The sequence below is a fragment of the Orycteropus afer genome, unplaced genomic scaffold, assembly GCF_000298275.1.
Source record: "Orycteropus afer afer isolate SDZICR_OR568_19922 unplaced genomic scaffold, OryAfe1.0 scaffold00019, whole genome shotgun sequence".
NCBI classification, from domain to species: domain Eukaryota; kingdom Metazoa; phylum Chordata; class Mammalia; order Tubulidentata; family Orycteropodidae; genus Orycteropus; species Orycteropus afer.
In genome coordinates this window covers 3958364-3977802 of record NW_006921606.1, presented here as the reverse complement: position 1 = coordinate 3977802, position 19439 = coordinate 3958364, and the positions used below count along the sequence as shown (strand labels likewise).

The following is a 19439-nucleotide window of genomic DNA, read 5'->3' as shown; positions in this document are numbered from 1 at the left end:
AAAAAAAAAAAAAAAAAGGAAGGTTGGGCAATGTACTCCCATAGTGATCCTGCCTCAGAAACCCAAGGAGGGGTCACTGTGAATCGGATCTGACTCAACAGCACATAACAACAACAACGACTTATTCATCGCAAATACCTTTTTCAACAAACAATTGCTATATGTGTGGATTTCGCCAGATGGAATACACAGGAATCAGATCAACTACATCTATGGAGAGAGGTGATGGAGAACCTCAATATCTTCTCAAAACAAGGCCAGGAGCTGACTGTGGAACTGACTGTCAGTTGCTCATATGCAAGTGCAAGTTGAAACTGAAGACAATTAAAACAAGTCCACAAGAGCCAAAATAGGACCTTGATTACATCCCTCCTGAATTTAGAGACCATCTAAAGAATAAATTTGGTGCATTGAACACCAGTGACTAAAACCAGAGGAATTGTGGGATGACATCAAGAACATCATCCATGAAGAGAGCAAAAGGTCATTAAAAAGACAGGAAAGGAGGAAAAGACCACAATGGAAGTCAGAAGAGACTGAAACTCGCTCTTGAATGGAGAGTAGCTAAAGCAAATGGAAGAAATGACAAAATAAAACAGAAGATTTCAAAGAGCAGCGACAGAAGACAGAGAATTATATGAAATGTGCAAAGACCTGGAGTTAGAAAACCAAAAGGGAAGAACACATTCAGCATTTCTCAGTCTGAAAGAACTGAAGAAAAAATTCAAGCCTCAAGTTGCAATATTGAGAGCTTCTATGGGCAAAATATTGAATAATGCAGGAAATACCAAAGAAGATGGAAAGAATACAGAGAGTCACTTTACCAAAAAGAATTGGTTGATGTTCATCCATTTCATGAGTTGGCATATGATCAAGAACCAATTGAAGGAAGATGTTGAAGCTGCACTGAAGGATTTGGCCAAGAACAAGGCTCCAGGAATTGATGGAATACCCATTGAGATGTTTCAACAAATGGATGCAGCGCTTGAGGCACTCACTGGTCTATGCCAAGAGATTTGGAAGACAGTCACCTGGCCAGCTGACTGGAAGACAATTCAAAAACAGTTGCAGCAGTATATTGATAGAGAACTTCCAGAAATGCAAGCTGGATTCAGAAGAGGACATGGAATGAGGGATATCATTGCTGACATCTGATGGATCTTGACAGAAAGCAAAGAATACCAGAAAGATATTTACTTGTATTTTATTGACTATGCAAAAGCATTTGAATGTGTGGATCATAACAAATTGTGGATAACATTGAGAAGAATGGGAATTCAGAACACTTGATTGTGCTTATCAGGAACCTGTATGTAGACCAGGAGGCTGTCATTAAAGCAGAACAAGGGGATATTGCATGGGTTAAAATCAGAAAGGGAATGTGTCAAGGTTGTACCCTTTCACTATACTTATTCAGTCTGTATGGTGAGCAAATTTGAGAAGCTGGACTGTATGAAGAACATGGTATCAGGATTGGAGGAAGAGTCATTAACAACCTGGGATATGCAGATGACACAGCTTTACTTGCTGAATGTGAGGATGATTTGAAGCACTTAGTAATGAAGATTAAAGACTACATACAGTCTGCAGTATAGATTACATCTCAACATAAAGAAAATGAAATTCCTCACACCTGGACCAGTAAGCATTATCACAATAAATGGAGAAAAGTTTAAAGTTGTTAAAGACTTCATATTACTTGGTTCCACAGTCAACAGTAATGGAAGCAGCAGTCCAGAAATGAGATGACATATTGCGCTGGGCAAATCTGATGCAGAGGACCTCTTTAAAGTGCTGAAGAACAATGATGTGTCTTTGAAGACTAAGGTACACCTAACCCAAGCTGTGGTATATTCAGTTGCCTCATATACATGTGAGAGCTGGACAGTGAACAAGGAAGACGAAGAAGAATTGATGCTTTTGAGTTGTGGTATTGGTGAAGAATACTGAAAGTACTGGACTGCCAAAAGAATGAAGAAATCTGTCCTGGAAGAATTGCAGCCAAAAGCGAGAATGGCCAGACTTCATCTCACCTACTTTCATCATGTTGTCAGAGGGACCCTTCCCTGGAGAAAGATATCATGCTTGGTAAAATGGAGGATGGAGGGTCAGCGAAGAAGGGGAAGGCCCTCAACAAGATAGATTGACACAGTGGCTGCAACTATGGGCTCAAATATAGCGAGGATTGTGAGGCTGGCATAGGACTGGGCAGTGCTTCGTTCTGTTGTACATAAGGTTGCTTTGAGTCAGAGCTGACTCAATGGCACCTAACAACAACAACAACTGGTCTTCAAAGTGTGGACTCCTGAGTGGGGTGTCCTCAAGACGTTTAGGTGTATCAGGCAATAGGAACTGAGGTAAATAGGCCGTTAGTGTGAGGTTCTAAAACTAATTTCATAATAATACTAAAATGTTACTAGTGTTTCCACTATGCTAACATTTGTACTGTTGGCTAACATTTGTACTGTTGGAGGAAGAGCAGTGGTGAGTCAAACTGCTGTTGCTGTAGCAGTTGTATTCTTCACTGTCACACACTCAGTAAGAAATATTCCCAGATTCATATAAGAATGTGTTTGATGAAACAATGACAATTGTTTCATTAAAGTCTAGTCCCTTCAAGTACATATCTTTAGTACTCTGTGTGATGGAAATGAAAAGTATTCTTACTGCTTACCAAAGTGTAATGACTGAATTGAGGAAAAGCTTTTATGAAGTTTATTTGAATTGAATTAGCAGCTTTTTTCATGGAACACAATTTTTTGTTGGAAAAATTGATGGGCAACCAAACTATGGCTGTTTAGTTTTAGATATTTGGCAGACTTTTTTTCTTTCAAAATGAATAAACCTAACTTGTCACTTTAAGGAAAATAATTGACAATATTCATGGCCAGTCATAAAATTGGAGCTATCAGGTGAAAATTAGAATTTTGGAAAACTTGTATTTGCCACTGTGAGACTGACAGTTTTTCAATACCCTGAGACTTTTCTGAGAAAATCAGTGAAGACATTAACTTTTTTTTTTTTTTTAATGATATCTTGTAATGAACTGGATTAACATTTGGAAGATCTACATAATTCAATGAATTAATGTTTTTCAAAATGTCTAATGCATAATTCTACAAAATCATGCAGGGGAAAAAATCCATTTAAAGTGCAAGACAAGGATTGATTTAAATTGAGGGACTAGGCATATGTACTACCCAGGACCTCTACAACAAAGACCTGAGAAACCAAGTGAACCAGATACTGATGACAAGTCTGGGACACAGAGAAAAAATAAAGAATTAGATCGAATACTCATTAGAAGAAGAGATTGAACAGTGGACAAGGAGGCATCCAGAGTGGTGAATTGCTAACTGGTCCTGCAGAACAGGGCCATTTTGAATTATTGCAGGCAGTGTCCCAATAGGAGCAGGAACGAGATAACTGACTCCACTAGCCTTGCAGTACACCAGCACCACATCAGGGACCAGCAGCCAGTGAAGTATGATCTCCCCCCTTACCTTCTTCAACCTTTTGGTGACCAGAGGCATTGCCCCTCCACCCACCAGTCAAACCCCTTCCCCACTGTGATGCTTCCCCCTGACCTCTTTTTACTTCATAGTTTTTTTTTCCTGGTACCCCTCCTATTACTTTTTTTTCTTTCTCTTTCCTTCTTTTTTTAGATTCTGTGGAGCAGGCACCCCAATTCCCACCACCTCCAGAGTGAGGGATGCCCATCATCCACCCCTCTGCAGTGGGCAGTATGCAGTCCCACAGAGCGAGCGCTACATTCCTGCTATAGCTGTGTTTGATGGCTAGCACTTGCACCACTTTTTTTTCATCCCTGCTCTTTATTTTTTATTCCTTCCCTCTTCCCTAACCCCTTTTTTTTCTTTCTCTTCCCCTTCCCCTTTTTTTGGCTCTTGAGCCCATGGAGTGGGCATCCCCAGTGGCTCCATGGTCAGGAGCTCTTCCTCTGCAGGCAGTAGTGTGTGATCCTACATAGCAGGCAGCCTGCCCCGCAAAGCTCCTATGGTCAGCAGCACCCACTCCCGCCCCTTTGTGGACAGACCGAGGGCCACATTCACACTGCAGCCATGTTTGACACCTAGCATTTTTGCCAGTATTACGCATAATATATTTTAAAAATTTTCTTTTTTTTTCTTATTATTCTTCCCCTCTTTCTTGTTTCTTTTTCTTTCCGTTTTTCTCCTTTTCTCATCTTCTCCTTTTCGTTGTAATTCCCCTCACAAGTTGCATATTCAGCACTGCTTGCCCCTCCCTCTCTGTGGTCTGTGTTGTGTGTTCTACTTGTGTAAATGCCATATTAACACTGCAGCAGTATTTGATGGCTAGTGCTTATGTCAGTACTGTGCCACTTTTTTTTTCTCTCTCTTTTTTTTTTTTTATCATTCTTCTTAGTTCTTTTCTCTTTTCCCCACCTCTTTTTCTTTCTCTTCACACCCTCTTCCCCACCCCACTCCAATTAGTGGGGAACTAGCCACCCTACTCCACCATACTTGCCATACTTCTCACCACACATACTGGACAAATGCTTGCACCTGCTCCAGCACCCTGGAGTGATGATAGACAGTGGCCAGCACCTGCCAACCCTGCTCTCAGCTGCTCTACACAGCCAGCAATTAGGGACTCCTGCCTGCATTTCTATCTGCTACCACATTCACTCCATCGAGAGGAATAACTTAACATGTGATTGGAATTCTAAAGCAGGCAGAGACAAAAACACCAAGAAAATTAGCAATGATTTCTTGGAAGAAAACTTCCCTAATACCCTGAAAGACAAGAACATAAGCATTCAAGAAGCTCAGTAAACCCCAAATAGGATAGAGTTCAACATCCAATAATTGTGTGTGTGTGTGTGAGGGGGAGACTTGTCATCAGAAGAAAGGAAATAATAAACATTCAAAAAGAAATAAATGAAACAGATAAACAGCAGAAAGAATCAACAAGACTAGAAGTTGGTTCTTTGAAAGAATTAATAAAATTGACACTCCATTGGCAAATTTAACAAATGCAAAGAAAATGCAAATAACATGAATAAGAAATGAAATAAGTGATATCACAACAGAAGTAGCTGAAATAAAAAGGATAATAACAGTACTATGAAGAACTGCACTCCAACAAATTTGAAAACCTAGAAGAAATTAACCAATTTCTAGAAATGCACTGCTTTGCTTACCCAAGCTAATACAATCTGAGGTAGAAAACTTGAACAGACTGACCATAAAAGAAAAAACTCCCAACAAGAGGTCATTAAAAAAAACTCCCAACAAAAAAGTATCTTGAACCAGACAGCTCCACTCGTGATTTCTACCAAATATTCAGAGAAGAGCTGACATTCTACTCAAACTATAACAAAACATAGAAAAGGATGAAACACTCCCAAACTCCTTCTACAAAGCAAACATAATCCTGATATCAAAGCCAAATAAAGACACCACTGAGAAAGAAGATTATAGACCAATATCCCTCATGAACATAGATGCAAAAATTCTCAACAAAATCCTAGACTATAGAATCCAACAACATATCAAAAATTAGACATCATGACCAAGTGGGATTCATACTAGGTATGCATTATGGTTCAACATTAGAAAAAGAGTTACACTGGTAATCCACCACATAAATAAAACAAAGGAAAAGAACCACATGATCATATTAATCAATGGAGAAAAAGCATTTGATGAAACTCTTCCGATTCTTGATAAAAACATTCAGCAAAATAAGAATAGAAAGGGGGTTCCTCAACATAATTAAGGGCATATACACAAAATCTCTGGTAGCATAGTGCCTAAGGCACTTGACTGCTAACTAGAAGGCTGGCAGTTCAAACCCACCAGCCACTCCTCAGAAGGAAGGCTGGGCAGTCTACTTCCATAGTGATACTGCCTTAGAAACCCAAGGAGGGGTCTCTATGAGTTGGATCCAACTCAATGGCACATAACAACAACAAGAACACAAAGTCTATGGCCAACACTATTCTCAATGGAGAGAGACTGAAAACATTCCCTTTGTGAATAAGAACCAGACCAGGGTGCCCGTTGTCTGCTCTCCTACTCAATAATGTGTTGGAATTCCTAGCCAGAACAGTAAGTCAAGAAAGGCATCCAGATTGACAAAGAGGTAAAACTATCTCTATTTGCAGATGATATGATTCTATACGGAGCTCTGGTAGCATAGTGCCTAAGGCACTTGACTGCTAACCAGAAGGCTGGCGGTTCAAATCCACCAGCCACTCCTCGGAAGGAAGATGAGGCAATCTACTTCCGTAGTGATACTGCCTCGGAAACCCAAGGATGGGTCGCTATAAGTTGGGTTCGACTTGACGGCACATAACAACAACAACAACAACAATGATTCTATACATAGAAAATTCCAGAGACTCAACAAGAAAACTGCTAGAACTAATGGAAGGATTCAGTAAAGTGACTGGGTACAAAATCAGCATACAAAAATCTGTTGAATTCTTCTACACTAACAGAGAACACTGTAATGGAAATCAGGAAAACAGTACAATTTATGATAGCCACCCAAAAGATGAAGTACTTAGGAATAAATCTAACCAGAGACACAAAAGACCTATACAAAGAGTACTACAGAATACTACTATAAGAAACCAAAAGAGACCTACATAAATGGAAGGATATACCATGTTCATAGATAGGAAGACTTAACATTCAGAAAATGTCAATACTACCCAAATTGATCTATAGATGAAATGAATTCCCAATCCAGATTCCATCGTCATTCTTTAAAGAGATAGAAAAACTAATCACCAATTTCATATGAAAAGGAAAGAGAAACCCCCACCCCCCAGAAGCAAAGAACTACTAAAGAAGAAGAACAAAGTAGGAGGCCTCACAGTCCTGATCTCAAAACCTGCTATACAGCCACAGTAGTCAAAGCAGCTTGTTACTAGTGTAATGACAGACACATAGACCAATGGGACAGAATTGAGAACCTAAGAAAAAAATTTCTGTCAATGACAAGAGACTAATATCAGACAGGGACTAACCTCTAAAATTTATAGCAAAATTGAAGACCTCAGCAACAACGGCAACAAAAATAAAATATCCAATTTAAAAATGAACATAGGATATGAACAGACATTTCACCAAAGAGAACATTCAGGTAGCAGCAACTGGTGAGGGTGTGGAGAGACTGGGACTCTCATACACTCCTGGTGGGACTATAAAATAGTGTGACCACTGTGGAAAATGGTATGGCACTTCCTTAAAAAGTTGGAACTAGAAATACCATATGATCCAGCAATCTTACTACTAGAGATACACCCTGGAGAAATAAGAGCTGTGACACGAACAGATAGATGTACACCCATGTTCATCTCAACGTTATTCACAATAGGAAAAAGATGAAAACAACCTAAGTGCCATCAAAGGATGAATGGATAACCCAGCTATACTACATACACACAATGGAATACAACACAGCATTAAAGAACAACGATGAATCTGCAAAACACTGTATAACATGGATGAATCTGGAGGACATTATGCTGAGTGAAATTAGTCAGTCATAAAAGGAAAAGTATCGTATGAGACCACTACTGTTGTTGTTATGTGCTGTTGATTTGACCCGACTCATAGCGACCCCTCCTTGGGTTGCTGAGGCAGTATCACTATGGAAGTAGATTGCCCAACCTTCCTTCCGAGGAGTGGCTGGTGGGTTTGAACCGCCAGCCTTCTGGTTAGCAGTCAAGTGCCTTAGGCACTATGCAACCTGAGTGTATAACATGGATGAATCTGGAGGACATTATGCTGAGTGAAATTAGTCAGTCATAAAAGGACAAGTATTGTATGAGACCACTACTGTAAAAAGTCAAAAAAAAAAAAGGTTTACAAACAAATTTTCTTTGAATGTTACCACGGGTGAGAGAAGGGAGAGTAAATCACTAACCAGAGGGTAGGCTTAAGTGAAGGGAAAAGCAATATATAGTAAGGAGAAGATCAGCACAAAGTGGTCAAGGCAAAGGAAGACACTGGGAGGAGCACAGGATTTAAAGGCAACAAAGGCAAATATAAGTTATGTATATAAATACATAAGTAGTCCTGCAATAACAGTAATAACAAAAATTTATGAGTGAAAACATAGACACTCAAGCTGAACATGTGTGGGAAAGCAAATGGGATTATACCATGAATATTATATATAGGTTTGACAGAGGATATATTTATATATGTATTTGTAGGTGCTGCAAATATGTCCATGAGTATAGTAGAGCCTGCAGGGTCAAAGTTATGATAACTTATTAGCCATAACCCAGTACTTTGAAGGAAGGAGTTGCTGGGCCTGGGTGTTCAGGAGTATAGTCTTGGGAGCCATTACAGTCTAACATGTCTACATGTTAATGTTAACATTATCTAACATGTCCACAAAGACAATATTCTATAACCTATTTTGGTGAATAGTGACTGAGGACCTTAAAAGCTTCTAAGTAGCCATCTAAGGTGCAACTATTGGTCTCTCCCCATCTGTAGCAAAGAAGAGTGAAGAAAATAAAAACACATGGAAACAGTTGGTCCAAATAACTAACGCACTACGCAAAACCCTGGCCTCCATGACCCTGAGACCAGAAGAACCAGATGATGCCTGGCTACTACCACTGCTGACCGTTATGAAAGGAATCACAATAGGAGGTCCTGGATAGAGTTGGAGAAAAATGTGGAACAAAACTCAATCATAAAAAAGACCAGGCTTACTGGTCTGATAGACTCTGGTGGAGCCCTTGAGTTTATGGCCCTTAGACACCCTTCAAGCCTGGAACTGTGGCTCAAGTTTCAGACTAGCCTACTGGTTAGCAGTCACATGCTTTAGGCACTACGCCACCAGAGCTCCCAGTCAAACAATAGACAGATGTATAAGTTGAATAGTAACACTAGGAAGGTATGCACTTCTTAGATCAATCAACCATAAGAGATTTAAAGGGGAGCATTTGCCCAAGAATAGAGCTCAGAAGGCAGAAAGGAATTGGAAAGAAGGATGAATTGGAAACAACAAACATGGAGGAAGTGGGAAAATTTCATAGAAAAATATTTCTGTGACAGTATGAATCTTTAACATATTTCTGCTGCTTAAAATCTGTGGATAAAAGAAAATGTTTTAAATTATTGCTTGCTCTGTGCTAGCCTGTTTACTACTTAGGGTTTGTAAAGAACACTGATTCCTGAAGGGTGTCTTCAAAAGTATGGTTATACCAGATGCTATGGGATAAAATGGATTCATTATTCAAATTAGTTTGGAAGACTGGTACTAGATCCTGGTTTCCAAGATTCCCAGTGCCTAGTAGCATGCCCAGTAGTATATCAAAGGCTCCAAGACATCCTGGGAAATGATTTAACTTTATTTACTAGTATAAACAACATACTTTTACAAAGCATCTTTTATCCTGTGGCATACCTAGTGTAGATTATTCTTAAGGCAGAGAATATACTTGGTTGGATTTTTGTTTAATGTCAGAAGGAGTTTTGAATTGATGCATTAATTTGTGTTTCTAGCACTCTCAAAGCAACTACTCACTGAGCTTCAGTGGTGTGTAAAAGGGAGGACTTGGCTGTCTTTTGATGTGTATGTAGTAAGGAATCGACAGCTCATATTTCTAAAAGATAAAGATTAAGTAGATGGGGAATTGCATTGTGTAAATGGTTTTGCATGAGATTAGTCTTAATCAGCCAACAACTTAGGCTTGTTGCTTTCTAAAACGTCAACCACAGGTGTTAAAAAAACAAAACTATTTTATAAATACTGCGGTAACTCATAGTATATTCTTGTTTAAATCGCAGCAGTAGTCAAGTATTGCAGAAGTAAAATTTTCAGAATAAAAATAATTATTCCTTTTTAAATTTTAAGAAAGTAAAAATTTAGGTAATGATTTCCTCAGCTAAATTCAGTACAGTGACAGCTATATGAACAAATGAGCACACAAAATAACACCTCAGCATCAGGTGCCTCTAACTCCTGAGTTCCTTTCATATTCTTTAATCAGTGTCTCTGATTTTTGTGGAATGATATATCAGAACAGTGTTACATAGTATAACTCTTTTGTTGTTGTTGTTGTTATGTGCCATCGAGTCAGACTCGACTCATAGCGACCCCTCCTTGGGTTTCCGAGGCAGTATCACTATGGAAGTAGATTGCCCCATCTTCCTTCCGAGGAGTGGCTGGTGGGTTTGAACCGCCAGCCTTCTGGTTAGCAGTCAAGTGCCTTAGCCACTACGCTACCAGAGAAAGTATAACTCTTAGGAGAAACAATTTCTGTTACACAATTTAAGGTTATTTAAGCTTACTAATAAAGATGTAAGATAGTTATTTTAGATTATTGATTTTAAAAAAAAGTTGGAGATTTTACCAGATATATCTATGTTGTACTTTTACTAGATTTTAAGTCCCAATTAGTAAAATCACTAACTCTGGTAGCATAGTGCCTAAGGCACTTGACTGCTAACCAGAAGGCTGGTGGTTCAAACCCACCAGCCACTCCTCGGAAGGAAGGCTGGGCAATCCTACTTCCGTAGTGACACTACCTCGAAAACCCAAGGAGGGGTCGCTATTGAGTCAGGGCTGACTCGACGGCAAACAACAACAACAAGAAGTTTAAGTCAGATTACATTTAAGATTCTTTGATAGAGAAAGTATTACCTTATTCTGAATTTTTTTCATAGTCATTATATTACTTTCCATTTTGATGTAGACATCTAGAAATTTCTTGTTACTTATTAGTTAACCATTTATGGTTTAAGTTTGGCTTAGTGAACATGGAAAATACAGGTCAAAGCTAATTTGCCAATGAAACAAAGGTAACTAATAGATGTCATTAAGGCTGATAATGTACACATTTGGATTCCAACTAAGAGTTAAGAAGCAGTCTTTTATTTTAGAATGTTGTGATTTTTATTTTGAGGGAAGCTAGAAACTACCTTTGTCGTATAAGATTTGTTTAACATAATTCATACTAAGTTGCTGTGGTGGGAAATCTGAGGCAAGAGTAAAGGAACACAAAGTTTATGGTAGCATTTTAAATTGAGAAGCTGAGATAAAACAAAAGGGTAGTAGAAGACCATTCTAGTTTATGACCTAAGATGGAGAAAACTCTTGGACGAACAATAGCCATATTGTATAAAGCAGTCCAGGGAAGGTGAAATCCCTATTTCTCTACCTCAACCTCTATAGCCACGCAAAAACAAATAAACACTAAAAGCTGAGAACTTTGTTTTGCTTTCATTTTCTTCTCTTTGGTTATTTCCGGATGTTTTGCTTCTCTTTCTATCTTTATGAATCCAGATATTTTTACATAAATCAGTTAGACCTATCATAAATACAGTAATGACGATGTTAAACGGAGGTGTGTTTTATTCTGAATTATGCTACTGGCCTTGCTTTTATAATTTATACTAGATCAGACCCTTCAAAAGCTGATTTCCTTTTTTATACCAGCTCAACTATTATTAATAATGGGCTTCTTTACACACTGGAAGGACTAATAACCCTTTGAACTATTATGTAATTCCATTGTAGTTCATTAGTACTAATACCATGTAGTTTTTCTGCATCCCCCAAAATGTGTGTAATTCCGTAAATTACACTCTTTGGTGAGGTATCCCCCCAGGTTAACCCATGAGTTTTAATTCCATGGCAAGACAGTTGTTATTTAACAAGGTAGGGATTAACTTTCCAAGATGCCTAGCAAACAGTATGCACATTGTGTACAGTTTTTCTTCTGTTCCCTTTCTTCTCTGTTGCTGTCTTCTTTTCCTCTGCTGCTGCCTCCTTTCCCTTACCCCTTTAATCTGGCATAGTGCATTGTTGAGCACATAGCAGGTGCTCAGTAAATATTTTGGAGCAATGTGTTCATAAGAAAATAAATATTCCTTTCTCAGTCATAACCTTCTACTCTTAAAACTGTATTCCTGAAAATACTGCTCCTTGGATAGTCTTAAAAATTAGAGTAGTCCTTATTACTTTATTATTATTTAGCCAGCTTTTCACTCAGCAATAAGGAGCTCTGGTGATATGGTAGTTAAGGCATTCAGCTGCTAACCAAAAGGTCAGTGATTTGAACCCATGAGCTACCCCATGGAAGAAAGATGGGGCAGTCTGCTTCTGTAAAGATTTACAGCCTTGGAAACTCAGTGGGGGTCACTATGAGTCAGAATTGACTCAATGGCAGTGATTTGTTCTTTCTTCCTATTCAACAGTGCTGATATATAGCAAGATGAGGAAATATCTGTATAATGGTGGAGTAACAGTAAATGTCATCACTCTACTTCATCACTGTTTTTGAATAGTCATGCAGTGACTTCAAGAGCATGAGTTCCATCAGTTTGCCTCAAAACTGATTCCCAGTAATGTATTACCAGTTGTTCTTTTACTGTCAAGCTGTCAACTAGTTTGTGACCTCTGGCAGCTATTCTTAGATTGCCTCAATTTGGTCATTAGGCAAGGGAAGGTCTACCCTCCCTGCCATCTTCCTGTCTGGAAGGCAGATAGGAAAGTATTTTGATGAGAATGCAAGGCCCTGTGAGATAATGATGCTCTTCTAGTGGAGTTGAGGTCAGGCAAGAGACTTGCTATCACTTTCCCATCCGTATTTTGATTTTATGTTTTTAGGAGAGAGGATTGCATATACAGAGCATTCTGATTATCTCTTTTATGAAGTTTTTGTCTCATAGGTATAGTTTGTTAGTGCATCTGTTGTTATGTTAATAGTGTCACTGTCCCAAAGTCTGCTCAGAAACTTGAGGAGTTAGAAATTAGTCTCTCTCTCTACCCCTTGCTGGAATCTTTAACAAATGATTTAAGTATTTAAAATTACTTACATAGTTCTTACTATGTGTGGCATTCTTCTAAGCACTTTACCAAAATTAACTCTTTTCACTTGTAAAACCTATGAAGTGGGTATTATTATTATCCTCAATTTATCAATGAGGAAACTGAGACGGCAGGCTAAGTCACTTGTCCAAGATCACACAGAGAATATGTGGTTGAGCCAAGATTCAAACTCATCATTCTGGCTCCAGAATTTGTGCTTTTAACCACTATGATAGGCCTTTATCATTAAAGGTAACTAGACAGAAATAGTACCTTGTTAAGAAATCTTTAAAAGACTAGATACTCCCAAAATATTAAAGGACTGCCACACAAATTGTTCAAAGAAAAAAAAAATCAGTAGCAGATTAAGTAAAATTTTCAATAATATGTAGGCTTAACCAAACAGACTAGCTGCCTGCAAATAGTTTCTGACACATGGTGACTTCATGTATGTCAGAGTAGAACTGTGCTTGAAAAGGTTTTGGAATTAGATCACTAGGTCTTCCGAGGTGCCTCTGGGTGGATTAAACCTCCAGCCTTTCAGTTAAACAGCTGAACTTGTTGATGGTTCACACCACCCATACTAAAACCCACTTGCATCAGGTTAATAAGACTCATAGTGACCCTTTAGGACAAAGTAGAACTACCCCAATAGGGCTTCCAAGACTGTAAATCTTTGTGGAAGCAGACTGCTGTATCTTTCTTCTGCAGAGCGGCTAGTGGGTTTGAGCCACCAACATTTTGGTTAGCAGCCCAATGCTTTAACCACAGAGCCACCAGAACTCCTCTGGTACCACTCAAGGACTCCATATTTAGGCCTAGAGAGTGTATTTTTCCCTGGGAAAAGCTCACATAGAGATAAATAATTTCTGGGGATGGTAAGCTCTGTCACTGCTCCTCTGGAATTATCAGTTTGATTTCATGATCCATTTTTCTATATTGAATTACTTTGTATTTTATTATTGATCTTAAATTATTTCTGAAATGAGGAGTTGGCATTTCAAATTCTAGTTGGGGGATTGTTTTTTCAAGATAGGATGTGTCTCTGTTGTGTTTTGTTTTGAAGAGAGCATTAAGGTTAAATGCTTGTTGAAAATATTTTTTCCAAAACTAAGACCTAGTTAATAAGATACTTTCAGTACATAAGAAACAATCCTGAAAGGTAGTAGTTTAAAACGACAACAAATATTATTTCATTCATGGAGGCTCAATGGGGACAGCTCATCTATAGTCCGTGTGGTATCAGCTGGGACATCTCAGCTGGATGACTGCCTCACGTAGTGGGCGTGTTGATGCTGGCTGTTGCCTGGCAGCTCACTGGGGCCATGTGCCTTTCCACATGGGCCTGTCACTGGGCTGCTTCCTCTCCTTTATCCCTATGTTTCAATAGTGAGTATCCCAAAAGAGCCAGGCAGAAGCTGTGTCACCTTCTGTGCTTTGGAAGTCATGGATCATTACTTTTTCATAGATTCAAGAGGAAGGAATTCATATCGAAGGCTGTAGTTGTTGATCTTCATGTAAGTGCTTCAGGTCTTTACTTTCAGCAAGGAAGGTTGTGTCATCTGTGTATCATAGGTTGTTAATGAGGCTTCCTCCAATCCTGATGACATGTTCTTCTTCTTACAGTCCAGCTTTTTGGATTATTTGCTCAACATGCAGATTGAATAAATATGGTGAAAGAATACAACCCTAATGTATACGTTTCCTGATTTTAAGCCACGCAGTATCCCCTTGTTCAGTTTGAATGACTGCTTCTTGCTCTTGGTCTATGTACAGGTTACTCATGAGCACAATTAAGTGTTCTGGAATTCCCATTCCTAACAGTGTTATCCATAATTTGTTGTGATCCACACAGCTTAATGCCTTTGCATAGTCAGTAAAACACAGGTAAACATCTAAAGTGTACATCTTACATGTAATTCTATAAAAACAGCTCTTATAGTACTGTTCTTTTCAGTCCAGAAGAGCTATAAACTAAAAGGACAAGTTACTTGTTCCCCACAGACCCAACATATGGTGGTGGGACAGGTGCGGGTAACCACTGTAGACATTCCCATTCAAAAAGCAGGGAGATGGGAAGCACACAGCAGGTATTCGTCCCTTTGTTGTTGTAGCAGTTCTGAAATCCGGCTAGGCACATGTTGCCAGTTCTTGATTAGAGCTCAGTCCTGGGAGTGTCCTTGGTAGCTCTTTATGATTCTATAAATATGTAGCCCGTATTTGCATTTGAGTAGTTTTCTCAGCCTGCTTCTGCCCACAGAAGTTTGAGGGTCCAGAAGCCTCTACATTTTGTACTGTCTCTATTCCTTTCAGTCAAAGCTGATTTTAAGAACTTTGTACGTTTTTGTATATCAATCGATGATATACTCAGACTAACGCCCTTCTTTACCCTTGAGCTCCCTGTGATATTGTTGTGGGACAATGCCCTCAATATTCTTCAAAGCCATACTGTTTAATGAAGAGGATCTGTGAAGCATGCCTTTACAAGGACTTTTGTCAGTCTGAGGGCTCTGTGGGGTACCACGTTAGCTTGTTCTGAGGTCTTAACAAGAGATCCTGTGGTTCACCCTGGATTTGATCTTTGACCTGAAGTCTTTCCTGAGTTTGAGAATTCTTTGCCTGGAATGAAAAACAATTTTACTTTTGACTCCGGGAAGTCTTGGCTCGTTTATATTGGTTTGTTATTAAGCATATCCTTACCCTCTTCCATTTTATCACAGAATATTAGAAGAAGACAGTGATACTTCCAATATTCTGTGTGGGAAATCTCCTTAACAAGATAATTAAAGTCATTAAGACTTTTGCAATTTTCCACATTACCACAGGTGACAGTATTACTAAACTTTAAACCAAGAAGAGTGCTCTTTCCTCTGCCTTCTAGTAACATTTTTAAAATTTTCTTTCCCTCACTTTCCTTCACTAAAGGCCTTTTACCCTCTTCAAATCCCTTTAGGCTTCCCCTTAACACTTGCCTCAAAGGTTTTCACTAGTAGTTTTCTCAGTGTCCTTCCAGCTTCTTCCCACTGCCTCCTCCCAGTGCCAAAGCCACATATTTTAGATTTTTGTTATGGCAGCACCCTACTTTCAATCCCAGAATCGTACTCGGTTATCTAATGCTTCAAAATAATGGCGTAAGACAATAGTTGATTGTTTTTACTCACATATATGCAGTTTGGTCTAGAATCAGTAGGCACAACTCATCTCTGTTCACATAGTGTCGTCTGGTGCAGTTTGGCTCACTCTGATGGCTGGTAAGTTGGTGTTGGCTGGGAGCTCAGCCAGGACTGTTCAGAATGACCTCAGTTCCTTTTTATAGGCTGCTTAGGCTACTTTGTGGCATGGTGGCTGTGTTCCAAGAGTGAGTGTCCTAAGAGGCACGTAAAAGCTGTATCACTTTTTATGACCTAGCCTTGGAAGTCACCTAGCATCACTTTCCCCATAATCACAAGCCCACCCAGTTTAAAGGTGAGGAAACAGACCCCCATTTCTTAATGACAGGAATGTCTAGTCACATTGTAAAAGGAATATGAGGTACAGGAGATAGTTGTGGATATTTTTTTTGAGAGTATAGTCTGATCCAAGACTGGATCACAAGATCTCCTCATAGGTAGCCTTTTATTCCATCTCTTCTCTTTCACTTAGCTAAGCAAATTCCAATAATTTCATTTTTACCTCTTTGTTGGATGATATGTTTTCATTTATGTGTACATATATGTCAGTTTTATCCACATTTGTTTTTCACCTGAATATATTATGATTGATCATTTTATTAAAATTATACTTGTAAAGAATCTGCCATCTATTAGGAAAATCAAATTCTATACTTTAAAAAAAGAAGTTTCCATTGTCATTCACATTCTTGTTTGCATTTGTAGATCAAATTATGTAAGCACTTATTGAAAACTGACAGTGATAACTTGTTCTCTTCATAAAGGTATAGTCCCTGAATGGTTATGAAAAACAATTCAAAACAGATGATGAAAATGATTTGCTATTGATATTGTTGTGTTTTGTAACAAGTTGACCCTTTTGCACTTTAAAGGGCAAACGTTTTAAGTATTCATTTGTTCAGCCAGTTTTAGTTGAGTCCCGTGTCAGATGTTGAGTTTATATTGGCAGTGGAAGCTAGGAATAGTCTTGCCCTTATGGAATATGTCATACATAGAGGAAGGTGGGCATCAGCACATCACCCCAAGTAAATGTGAACTCTTGGTAAGTGCCACAGAGGAGGGGAGCTCTGAGATTACCTAGTGGGGAACCTGACCTTTTTCTCCTTGATGAAGTGCATTTGTAGCAGAGATCTGAAAGATGAAGATGGCAAAACCATGCCAAGAGACACATCAGTGTGTGTGTTGTGTCCATGTGGCTCCTGGTACAGACATCTGGATACAAATCCCCCCAGTTAGCAGATTTCCAGGAAAGCAGTAGCTACTCTTGTGATTCTGTTAAGAGACCACACATTGAGTAACTGTATTGGAAAGCATGTGTTCATAGAGCCCTGACAGATCAGAAATCTGAGTTTTAAGGAGCCATTGCATTTATGAATAATTACTTAATTTTGAATATCGTTGGCTGCTATAAACAATTATAATTTGAATAAGGGATAAAGTATTCTCCAAGTGTGGTCTGGGGACCCCTGGATTTCCCTGAGGCACTTTCAGGGTCACTGTGAGGTCAAAATTATTTTCGTAATACTGATAATCCTTCTTCACGTTCATTCTTTCATGAACATAAGTGGAGTTTTCCACAGACTATATATTATGATTTTATCACAACAGATTGAATGCAGAAGCATATAGAGTATTCAGCTATCTTCTTTTAAACCAGATATTAAAAACTTTGTAGAATTGTGAAAGAATGCCATTTTTCTCACAGATGTTTTTGTCTGTTTTGGGATATCTAGTTATTTTTCATCACAATATGTTATTTATGTTAACATCTAGCTGGGCTTATTTTTGTTATTTTTAAATGCATTAATAACTGTTTCTAAAATTTCTCAGTTTTAACTTGAAATATGTTAAATATTGAGAGATGTAAACCACATAAACTAAAGTTCTTTTGGATCCTAATTTTTAAAAGTGTAAAGGGGAGACCAAGAAGTTTGAGAACTGCTGAAGTGTGGCATTCTACTTGACTTCAGTGCATTACTTCATCTCTCTGAGACTCAGGGAATCTGTAAAATGGGAGTAATGATATGATCCCTCATAAAAGGATTAAAGGAATTATTGTATGTGAAGAACTTGTAACAATACATAGCACAGAGAAGTATTCAGTATATGTTGGTTTTTGTTATTACTGTTGTTTAATTTGGAGGCATAATTTATGTGATTCCAAACACTGTTGAAGTATCGTTGCTGAAAAATTTTGTTTCTGTTTGTGGTCATCTGTATTGTTTTGGTCAAAGTATTTGACAATGAAGGAAATAAGATTTTATAATTTTTCTTTTTTGTGTTAAGTTTTAGCAGGGTTTTCATTGGCAGGTGGTCAGGCTTTGAAGTTACAGAGGCATAGATTCGGAGTAGCTTAGTGCTTTTGCAAACTCCTCCCCACTCTACCTCTCTCCTCATCCCCCATCTGCATCTGGGGCCACAGTGAGCAGGTGGGCAGTTGTAGTCTGGGAAAGCTCCCAGAGATTGTTTATGTGCCTAGGCTCCAATGTCCTTAACACAAATCTGAAAGGAAGGTCACAGTAGAGAGCATCTAACTCACACTTGAGATGGAGAAACCATGGCCAAGAGAAATACAGCCAGTTATTCACATAGGCTAACCCAACATATGAGAGGCCTAGCCTAGATGAAAATGGAATTCTCCTGATTCATAACAGAGACAACACTGGGCTGAGAATCAGAAGAACTGGTTTTAGTTTCAATCTAGCACCTTACTTGAATGTCTGACATGGAACAGTTTAGTTAAATCTCTGATTCTTAGTATCCTCATTTGTAAAATGGGGGGTGGGGGTGGGGGAGAACCACATGAGACATCCCAGGAAAGTACGTAGGCCATTTCCTTTAACTGATGTCTGTCCGGTCCTTTGCGTGTAAAGTCACTCCCCAGAGTAGTAAGTAGTTGTTTTCAGAACCTAAAAGCTCGCCTTAAATGTTATGCTTTGTAGCTTTGTAACATTTTCTTTTTTCTGTCTTTTTAGGACAGCCCAGAAACTTGCAGGACCTGTGCCGAATTAAAATTCGACAATGTATAGGCCTTCAAAACCTAAAGCTACTTGATGAACTACCAATTGCCAAGGTCATGAAAGACTACTTAAAACACAAATTTGATGATATCTGATATTCACAGAACTGTGAGCGAGATTAGGAGTTATATTCCAGATACTTAAAAGGCTTTTTGCCTTGCACAAAGTATATCCTATGCAATTTCTGATTTGCTGTGAAGTCAGAAAGCAGGTATACACTTTTAGGTTTTTTGTTTGTTTGTTTGATTGGTTTTCATTGTAGGGGAGGGGTTTTTATATATATAAACACACACACCACATGCTTGAAGGTCTTAATTTGGTTTCTTGGTCCAAGTTTACGAGGTCCAAGCTTTCTATACAATACTGCATTTGGAAAAAATCATTTTTCTAAAATGAAACAGGCAGGTTCAGAGTAGAGAAC

General features: G+C 38.6%; 1 protein-coding gene across 1 annotated transcript in view; it reads left to right on the top strand.

Annotated features, from left to right (window-relative positions):
- ASB7 (ankyrin repeat and SOCS box containing 7) overlaps window positions 1-19113 on the top strand; it is an 88182-nt gene extending 69069 nt beyond the window's left edge. Inside the window, exon 3 of the mRNA XM_007959938.2 lies at window positions 18974-19113. Coding sequence (XP_007958129.1) covers window positions 18974-19113 — 140 coding nt within the window. The remainder of the gene's footprint in view (window positions 1-18973) is intronic.
- Window positions 19114-19439: the final 326 nt, after the last annotated feature.